The 10,922-nt window shown below is 42.3% G+C and overlaps 1 protein-coding gene across 3 annotated transcripts in view; it reads right to left on the minus strand.

The window, feature by feature from the left end:
- The window catches only part of Gab3 (GRB2 associated binding protein 3), a 63,588-nt gene extending 61,441 nt beyond the window's left edge, over window positions 1-2,147 (minus strand). For all 3 annotated transcript variants that reach the window (XM_042667560.1, XM_042667559.1, XM_042667561.1), the window contains exon 1: window positions 2,045-2,147. In XM_042667560.1, the coding sequence (XP_042523494.1) occupies window positions 2,045-2,116 (72 nt within the window). In that variant the 5' untranslated portion in view covers window positions 2,117-2,147. The remainder of the gene's footprint in view (window positions 1-2,044) is intronic.
- Between the last annotated feature and the right edge of the window lie 8,775 nt (window positions 2,148-10,922).

Below are 10,922 nucleotides of genomic sequence, written 5' to 3' on the forward strand. Positions count from 1 at the left end.
AACAGCCTGGGTAGACCCTATAAAAGTGACACATGATCGCCATCTAAAGGCAAAAAGCTTTTCTGCAGACCTCAGTGATGAAAGGAAATACTTCTTTTTGAGGTATGTTTCAGGGATGGGGAAAAAGAAGGGAAAGGCTTTTTAAAAGACTGACTGTTCTTGGAAAGACTTCCAATTGTGGACTTCAAAGGTTGAGGCTTATGTCCTGGAATGTTGATAAGTGGCCTGTGGGTTCTCCGTTTCTTTTGGCTGTATGATTTCCAATGGTGCCATAGCCCTGTTCCATCCTCGAATAATGAAGCACATATGACAGTGGATGTGCACATCTAGACTGTCTCAACTTTATGAGCATAAACATTTTTAAACCATTTTTCTGAGGACAAGATACATACTGGACTGGGAAAAAAATCAACTATACATCCTGCTGGAAACTGCCATTTAGAGACATGTTTGCATTTATGCATCTGTGTGTGTGTGTGTGTGTGTGTGTGTGTGTGTGTATGCATGCGTGCGTGAGTACATGATGTTCCTAAGGCTTACATTTAGGGCTTAAATTTTATTGCTCAAGGCTATTGCTCTACTTGGGCCACAGCTCTGTTTCTGGGTTTTTTTTTTTGTTGTTGTTGTTGTTGTTTTGGTGTGTGTGGTTACTTGGAGATAAGAGTCTTATGGACTTTTCTGCCAGGGCTGGTTCAAATCATGATCTTCAGATCTGAGCATCTTAAGTAGCTAGGATTATAGGTATGAGCCATAGGCATCTGGCTGCATTTATGTATCTTTGATAACTATGTGCTAAGTAGAATAACATTCTTCTAAAATTTTGTTCCAGAGTCCAAACAACAAAAAACCGTGTCCAATGCCCTCTAAGAACAAGGCAGTGTCTAGGCCAGAGTAGGGAATGTGGCCACGCTCTTGAAGAGCTCTTGTCACAAATTGTGAAGTATTCACATATCCCTGTCTTTCTAGAATCCCACCTCCACAACGTGCACACAATATGTGATCTTAAATGTAGTAAGAAAAATGCTGGTGACATTTGGCTGAACCAGAGACAAGCAGTTTGAAAGCTGTAGGGGAGAGCACCCGGTTGACTCGTATTTGGGGTGGGCCACGTCTGTTATGTGCAGATACGCACTGGAGTTGCAGAGAAATTAGGAACTATGAACAAGATGGATTCATCAAGCTATTCTCAGCCTTCAAAGGGGGGGGGGAAGCAAAAAAGCCCTAATATCTATTTATATGCAAGTCTCGGGGGACTGAAGTGGTTCTTCCTAATGGCTGCAGAATGCTTAGTAGCAATCAGGTCTCTGTGTCGAATGCTTTTATTCGGATGTGATCGGGAGGAGACCATGAACTTTGGAGCTGTGTGGAGCACATTGACACATGTCATGGGCTGTGTCGGGAGATGTGTTCTTCCAAGTGTCCCTTTTTTGTGCATTGTAACAGTCGGTGCTTCGTGCTGGGCTCGCAGAGCGCGGTGTCAGCATAAAGCAGAAGCGGAGAAGCGACAAGATGAGGAACGCATTGAGTGGAGGAGTGGGGACAGGGGCGTCGGAGCGCAGCTGTACGAGAGCATTCCTTTCCGTCCTAGGGGAGCGCAGGAGCCTCCCGGCCTGCTCGCCCCGTGCAGGTTTCCTCCCGGCCCCTGCCCGGCCCCCTCGGGTGCAACACGGTTCAGGTCCACTCCCTGGTTCGAGACCCCGGCAGTCTTTCGAGATGTTTCCCTGGCTGCTCCAGCGCCCGGAGCCTCGCCAGGGGTGTCAGCCCGACCCCCCTCCCTCTGCCCCCGGCACGGTCCGCGGCGGAGTGGGAGCGCTGAGCGCAGCGGGCAAACGCCCGAGGCCCGAGCCGCCGCGGGGCACGGCGCCCACGCCGCCTCGACGTGCGATTCCGCTTTCCGTCCAGCGGCCTCGCCTGCAGCCCGGTGCTGGGAGCGGCGGCGTTTGGCGCCCAGAGCCCCCGGCGCTCCCGACGCCACGGCGCACCCGCCCCGTGGCCAGGGACGCGAGGCCACGAAGGCCACGGGTGCGGCGGCCTCTCTACTCACGTAGCGCTGCAGCTTCCTCTCAGGGGGCGACTTGACGAGCCAGCCGGTGCACACCGCGTCGCCCGCGCTCATCGTGGCCACCGCTGCTGCTTCCTCCAGCTGGGCTGGCCGCCTGCGGCAGGAGGAAGTCTGGCCAGGGATGCCGCGGGGCGGGCCCAGCGACGCCCGCCCGCCCGCATAGCGCCGCCCCGAGCGGCCGCCGCAACCCCCACCTCCTGCAGCCACGGCCCCGGGGGAGAGCGCGGGCGCCGCCGCCCGCCCGCGCTCCCGCCACTGCGGACAACTGCACCGATCCCCTCTCCTCCCCGCCAGTGCTGTGTCCTCAGAGGTGCTGACCCGCTACGGTCCCTCAGGGGCCCAAAGGGCTGTACCACCAGCCCAGCCTGGCACCCGAAAGAGCGCACACGCGCGCACGCACGCACACACACACACACACACACACACACACTCGCGTGCGCGCGCGCGGATCTAACGGGCCCACATGAAACGTGTTGCCTTCATCCCCATCCCTCATCTGACTCGTTAAGGAAGTCTAGTGTGCTGGCCTGGGGAGGGGGGGGGGGGCACGGGAGCCAACCCTGTGACCCACATCTGCCATTTATATATAGTTCAGGAAGGAAGAAAAGAAAGACTCCTCTTTGACTTCCCTGTTCCACTTGTTTGCCGAGGACTGTGTTTTTTGTGCCCCTCCTCCAAAGATCACTGTGCTCAGTGATAAGCTCTGGTGGCAAAACTGTCTAAATATCCTCACGAGCGCACAGGATCCACATCCAAATGCAATTTGCAGTCTCTCTGACACTCGAGTTTAAAACATGATTCTCTGGCTGATAGTGCCACACAGTGGGCTGAACACTTAAATAATGACAACGATCATAAACACCTACCATTTACCTCGGCCTTCCTCCGTGCTGAGAGCGAACAGGATGACCGTCATTGTCGTAAGTGCTTTAAAGCATCGCCCCTCGGCTTCATTAAACAGCGCGATGTGGCAGGTGAGTGAAATGAGGACATCATCCAAACCCAGCACCACCCTCTGCCCTTCACACACTGAAAAGCATCCATGATAGGGGCACCAGATATGTGATGCGCAGTGGCTTTGGGCCAATCTCCCTACCGACAGGGATCTTTTCCCCTGCCGTGAAGCCTTCCACTTGGAAATAACACTCCGGGAAAAATAATTTACAAACAACCTCTCATCTCACCGCCGTGCATCCTACAATTTCTGGGAGGCAGAACTGTTTGGTTTTGTTTTAATGGTATGGTTCATGTCATGCTACAATCAGGATTAGATAAACAGAATCTACTGTACCGAGTTTCATTCAGGAAGAGATTCATTTTGCTTAGGTAGGTACTTAACAACATGATTGGCAGTACAGGAGCAATAGGATCAGGGGACAGCCTAAACTTTAAGCTTCAAAGCATACCAGCAGAATTCAGACCAAAAGCTGGAAGACTGTTTCTGGCACAAAGCTAGAGACTCCAGCTGTTCTGAGCATTCACATCGCAGAACCCACTTCACTCTTCCCATCACAGGATGCATCCGTCTCATCTCTCCCTTACAAACCTCACACCAGCCTAGGTAATTAGCCACACTCAATTCACATCCAGAAATGTACACTCAACAGGATTCTAAATCTCTCTTTTAAGCTTTGCCACCTCTCCAATAATAAAGACAGTGAAAAAGAAGTTGAGACACACAGAACACACCTGCAGCTACTTAATATCCACACTCTCTTTTATAGAAAATAAACTTACCATAGCAACAATGTATTCACACACAAAACTTACTACTATCCTTCCTAGTAACTAAAAAAAAAAGCACCTAAAATGAAATACCAAATGTTCCATCAGTCATTGTAGTTAACTCTGCAGGATACTAATTCTTCTCCATGACCATTCCATACCAGTATTCCTACAACCTAAAGAAAAAAATGGAAGCCTAACTTTTATCAACTCTTAATACAGCAGGTATAAAATATAGTCAAAAAGAAAATAAAGTTCACACAAAGAAAAAAAAGGAAGATAGAGGAAGAGAGAAGGAGGGATGAAGGAAGGAAGGAAGGAAGAAGGGAGGGAGGGAGAAAGGAAAGAAGGAAAAAAGAAAGAAAAAAGGTGAGCTACTACTCTTCATTTATATGAATGGTTTGTCACTAAAATTGTTATGTATAAGTTCGTTGCTCCATTACTCTTCCTCCATTCTCCAGCAAGTAATGCTGCTCAGAATTCTTTGCTTAGTGAGTGACCCAAACATTTATTCCTACTTAGTCTAGATCCTCAATAGTCTTGCCAGCACATATCACTATTAGAAGATTCCTTGGATTCAAGACAGTCTCCTTGAACCCATTGTTTATTAGAAGACAAACAAGCAAAAAACCCTGTGTATCCACTTAATTAACAGAAACAACAACAACAAAAACAGCTGAGCAAGTTCAGGAGGAAACATGATTTGCCTTTTGGTTCAGTGGCATAGAGAATACCAAATGTCCAGGTTGAAGTCTCAATTTGCAATGTGATAAAATGCAATGCTGCATCCTTGGTGGAAGGATTCCTCCCAATGGTAACCAAGACCGACCTCATCAAAGTTGTGCATGTAGAAAGAGACTGTATTCTTAGATATGCTCATGAGGGGACCTGCTCCAACTTCCAGCTCTTGACTCCTGAGCCTATCAATTCTGGCTATGGATAAACAATATCATATGATGGTCAGTAATTCAAAGTAGTTAGGATTTCTTGATCAGACATGTTGTTTGTTATGTGAGGAATTGCACTGTGAATAATGGTTTCAGTAAGTGGGAATGTTAACAGAAATGTGGATTTGGAAAAAAAAAATCCCTGAATGAAGTTAGTGCCTATGAAACGGAAACAAATCATTACTCACTGTTGGTATTGGCTGATGGCAGGTTGAGAATTTAGCAGTGGCTGCGACCATATCAATTGTTTCTAGTCCTCAGGAGTCTCAGCATTCATTGCTCATTCTTAATCTTGTCCACACCTCTGTGATCCCGAGGAAAGGAGAAAAATCTGAATAGAAAATGAGTTTTGGCACCTGGATTCTCTCTTTTTGTCCTTTGCACTTATTGTTTATTTAAAATTGGTTTAGTGAGGTTGAAGGTATAGCTCGGTGTTAGAGTGCTCATCAACCATGCACAAGGCCTGGGGTTGTATCCACAACATCACAAAAATACCAAAATAGGTTCATTTTGTCAGTTTATTCAATATATTGTAAATATTATAACTGGAAAGACTTTCAGAAATAAATGCGTTCATTATTGCAGAAGGGTTTCTATTTCAATTATGCCATGATGGGCAAGAAGGCACGTGTCCAAATTATTCACTATGAAAACAGAGATAATTTGAAAAGAAAATAGCCCTACAACATTTTTTTTTTCAAAAAAGAGTGAATGGGTAGACATGGGAAGAAAGTTATGCATGTCCATGAAGACCAATAGGGACAGAGAAAGGCCTGTGCCTTTCTATATTGCCCACCACTCCATCTCTTTAGCTAAGTCTATGAAACATTTGAACTAAAAGACTGGAGTGGCATGGTACAGGTTTAAATAGGTAATTGTCTTTTCCCATATAGACATCCATAAAATGCTTCTCTCAGAGTGATAGCTTTCTATATGTTTCTCATATCTTATAAGAAATTCTTGACATATCTTCTATTCTATTTTAAACTATATGAATTACTGTCACAATTCCAAACCAAATATTTCTCAATTCCCTCTATAAAGCCAGTATTGCTGTGATACCAAAACAAAGAGTTTAATAAAAAAGGAAAACCATAGACAAATACACCTTATAAATCTACTCACAAAAATCCTCAGCAAAATACTGATAAGCAGAGATCAAAACATACAAAGAAATAAAAGAATTGCATGTTGTGACTTCGTTGGCTTAGCCAAGATACATGAGGCATGTTTGATATTTGAAAAACAATCATGGCCAGTACACATGATGGCACATGCCATGATTCCAGCTGCTTGGGAAGCAGATATCAGAGAATAGAAGCGCAAGGATAGGCTGAGCAGAATGTTAGGAAACCCTATCCCCCCAAAAAGAAGTGTGATTGTACAAGCTATAATTCCAGCTACTCCTCTTAGGGCTGTTGGAAGATCAAGATCTGAGGTTGTTCCAGGCAAAATGAAAAGTAAACTAAAAGGACTTGAGTATGGCTCAAGTTCTATGAATTGGTAGAGAACCAGCAAGTGTGAGGCCCTCAGTTCAATCCCCAGCACGGCTTTTTCAAACCAATGCAATTTGTTGTAGTAACAGACAGAAGAAGCAAAGTTGCATACTTATATTAAGTAAGGCAGAACAAGCATTTGAAAGAATCTAACAGCCATTTATACAAAAACTTGCAGTAAACTAGAAGTCAAGGTAGGGCTTCCACAATTTGTTAAAAATCTATAGAACAACATGCTCACATGATCCCTGCAGGCTTTTATGGAGGTGGAGGAAGAGAGGCAATTTCCCCAAAACCAAGTGTTTTTATTCATTTGTATTTATTAAATGAAAAAAAATGTCCTATACTGCCCCTCTTCAGTAGTGGAACTTAAGTATTGTATTGCAAAATAAAGTTTTGTATTTCCCCCTCAAAAAAATCTATCTAAAAAAACACTATTTCTTACATATTTAATAATGACATACAATATTGTCCTCTTCAAATTGGGAACATGAGCATTGGCATCAAAAAAAAAAGAAATAAAAAGTATTTGTAGCAGGACAAGGATATCTATGTTTGCTACTCTGCTTTGACACAGCACTAGAAGTTCTGGCTAGTGCAATAAGGTAAGAAAAGAAATAAAAGGCATATAGATTGGGAAGAAGAAAATTGTCTTGATTTGAAGATGACAAATATCTTCATAGAAAATCTCAAAGAATCTGTAACCTGGCTCCAAATTAACAAGTGCATTTTTACAGAGCTGCGATATGCACGAATCTCTGTGCAATTTCGAAGCTTCTTTTTCTTTTTATCTTAAGTTGCACAAGGGTTTATGAGTACAATGCATCTTGGTAAGTGTCATCACTTCTATTGTTCTCCCCCATCTCTCCCAACCCCACTCAACCTCTCACCACCTGGTTACACTTTTGAATATGTACATTGAATATTAGGACTGTTTTCACCCACGCTTCCTCTCCCCTTCCATCAGCCCCTCTCTCATTGACCGGCCCCTCACTTACAACATATGTTTCAGTTTCCTAGTATTCATTTTGTTGACCTGTAAGTTATTCCTCAAGGGAATTACACCATTGGAATCCAACCCCCACCCCCTCTGCCCCGTGTATAACATACTTTAGTCAATTTGTATATATATCCATATGACTCTATATATGTTTTCATATATGTTTATAATTTAGGTCTTACTTCCACATATTAGAGAAAACATGCACCCTTGTCTCTTAGCCTGACTTCCAAGTCCATCCATTTCTCTGCAAAAGATAAAATATTCTTCCTGACAGATGAGCAAATTTCCATTGTGTGTATATACACACACAAGTATTAATTACATTGTATTGATCCATTTGTCTGTCCAATGTACAGCATCTAGGCTGTTTCCATAACTTGGCCATGGCGGATAGTTCAGCAATGGACATGGGGTGTGCAAATATCTTTACTGTATCCTGACTTTATCTTTTTATCTTATCTTTTTATCCTTATCTTATTTATCTTTTGGATAAATGCTTAAGAGTGGTTGGTATCCTTGGACCACCTCTGTCAACATTTGTTTGTATTCTTGATGATAGCCATTCTTACTGGGGTGAGATGGAATTTCAATGTTATTTTGATTTGCCTTTCCTTTATGGCTAGAGATGTTGAGCATGTTTTTTATTCATTTATTGGCCATTTTTACTACTGAGAAGTCTCTATTTAGCTCCTTGGCCCATTTATTGAGTTACTGATTCTTTGAGAGTTTAGTTTATTGAGCTCTTTATATTCTGGATCTTAGGCCATTGTCCAATGTATTGCTGGCAAAGATTTTCTCCCATTCTTTGTAGGCTACTTTATTTTGTTTTAGTTTAGTAACTGTGTCCTCTGCTGTGCAGAAACTCTTTAGGTGGATGAAATCCCATTTGTCAATTCTCTCTCCTACTTTCTGAGCCCCTGGAATTCTACACAGGAAGTTTCTGCCTGTGCCAATAAGTTCTAGTGTTTCTCCAATGCTTTTCTGTAGTAGTTTAAAAGTTTCAGGTCTTAACATTGAGGTATTTTATACATTTCAAATTGATATTAGTACAAGGTGACAGCGAATGACCCAGATTCAGTCTTCTGCATATATCTGTACAGTTTTTCCCCAAACCATTTGTCTTTTCTCCAACATGCATCTTTGGCTCCCTTGTCAAATATCTCATGGTTGTAGGTATATGGACTTATTTTTAGTTCTTCCAGCCTGTTCCATTGGTCTTCAGGTCTATTTTTGTGCCAGTACCAAGCTGTTTTTTTTACTATGGTTCTGTAGTAAAGTTTGAAGTCTGGGACTGTGATACCTCCAGCACTGATTTAATTTAATTTTTGTCCAGGATTGCTTTGGCTATTTGGGGCCTTTCATGGTTCCATATGAATTTTTGCTTTTCTCGTTTTGAAGAATGTCATTGGAATTTTGATAAGGACTGCACTGAATTTGTAGATAGCCTTTGGCAGCATGGTCATCTTCACTATGCTAATTCTGTCAATTAATGAATGTGGGAGTCCTTCCACTTCCTGATATCTTTCTTCTTCTATTTGTTTTCTCAAAGTTTAGTAATTTTCATTGTAGAAGTCTTCCATTTATTTTATCATTTTTATTCTTAGGTAATCTTGATTCTATTGCAAACAGAATTGTTTTCCTGATTTGCCCCTCTAGCTGCTCATTATTAGTATATACAAATGCTACTAATTTCTGTGGGTTGATTTTATATCCTGCTATATTGCGGAGGTATGGATCAGTTCTAGGAGCATGTGGGTGAGACTTTAGGTTCCTTCAGATATAGCTATATCTGAAAATAGGAATAGTTTGACCTTTCCTATTGGATCCCGTTTATATCTTTCTCTTGCCTTATTGCTCTAGCTAGTAATTCCAGTACTATATTGAAATCAAAGCTTTTTATAAAGCTACAGTGTTCAAGAGTATGTGATATTAGCAGAGATTTAAAGATAATAGAAATGAAATTGAAAAATATTGGTGCAAAAGTAATTCAATGAAGAAAAGACAGTCTTTTCAATTGACCCGCACAATTGACTATCCATTGGGGGAAATGGCAGAAAATACCAAAAATAACAACAAAATCAATTCCACCCAAACACTTTATACAATAATTATCTCAAAAGGAATCCTATATTTAATTGTAAAACGTAAATCTATAACACATTTAGAAGACAACAGGAGAAAATCTTTGGGATGTAGGGCTTGGTGATGAAGTCTTACATATGACACCAAAAGTATAATACATAAGAGAAAATGTTGAAAAATGGATTTTTTATTGAAATGAAAAGTTTTGTTCTATAAACAAGCATTGTTAAGAGTGTAATAAAAAAGCTACAAGCTATGATAAAATATTTTAAAACTAAAAGACTCATATGAGGAATATATTATAAGCTCCTGAAACTTAAAATTAAAAGAAATAAAACAACCTAATAATCCAATGTGGAAGTAGAGACTTGAGACATTTTCACTGAAGAGGATATGTAAGTGACAAATAACACATGAAAAGATGTTCAGCATGATATTAAGAAAGTGGTTATTAAAACCACGATGAAAGCCAGGTACCATGGCTCATGCTATCCTAGCTACTCAAGGGGCTGAGATCTGAGGATTGCAGTTCAAAGCCAGCAAAGGCAGGAAAGTCCATGAGACTCATCTCCAAATAACCACTAGAAAACTGGAAGTGGCACTGTGGCTCAAATGGTAGAGCACTCGCCTTGAGCTGAAGAGCTCAGGGACAGGGTCCAGGCCCAGAGTTCAAGCCCCATGATCAACAACAACAACACACACACACACACACACACACACACACACACACACACACACACAGAAGCCAGAGGCAATGACTTAGATGTGTAACCAAAGCTAATCAGGAGGCTGAGATCAGTAGGACTAAGATTCAAGGCTAGCCCAGGCAGAAATGTTTGTGAAACCCATATCTTAACCAATAAGAAGCACAAATAGGAGGAATGAGCAAAAATGGAGACCCTATCAAAAAAAAAAAAAGCAAAAAGGGGGTGGCAATGTAGCTTAAGTGAGAGTACTTGCATAACAAACATAAAGCCTTTGGGCTGGGAAGGTGGCTCAGTGGTAGAGTGCTTGCCTTGCATGCATGAGGCCCTGGGTTCGATTCCTCAGCACCACATAAGCAGGGGAAAGAAAGCTGGAAGTGGCACTGTGGCTCAAGTGGTAGAGCGCTAGCCTTGAGGTGAAGAGCTGAGGGACAGCGCCCAGGCCCAGAGTTCAGGCCCACAACCAGACTCCCAAAAACAAACAAACAAACATAAAGCCCTGAGTTCAGACCCTAATCTCACATTAAAAATGAGATACCACTACCAATCAGAATGGGTAAAATAAGACATTCTCATACTTATGTCTCTCTCAAGTTTATTCTCTGTTTTCCTTTAGCACTTTCAATGTTTCAAGTCTTACAATAAGGTTTTTTATACATTTCACATTGATTATTGTACAGGGTGGAAAATAGGGATCTAGTTTCACCCTGCCACATAGGTTTTTGGCAAAGATCAGGTTGTAGTGTTGCCTTATTTTTGAGTCTTCAGTCCCATTGGTTAAGATGAGGGTTTCACTCCACTATTTTTTTTTTTTTTTACTTTTTCTCTGTAGTATCATTTGAAGTCAGATACTGCGACATCTCCTCTTTCTGCTCCATATTGCTTTGGGTATTGGCGGCATTT

The sequence above is a fragment of the Dipodomys spectabilis genome, unplaced genomic scaffold (genome assembly GCF_019054845.1).
Source record: "Dipodomys spectabilis isolate Male_0828 unplaced genomic scaffold, ASM1905484v1 ptg000411l, whole genome shotgun sequence".
Taxonomy (NCBI): domain Eukaryota; kingdom Metazoa; phylum Chordata; class Mammalia; order Rodentia; family Heteromyidae; genus Dipodomys; species Dipodomys spectabilis.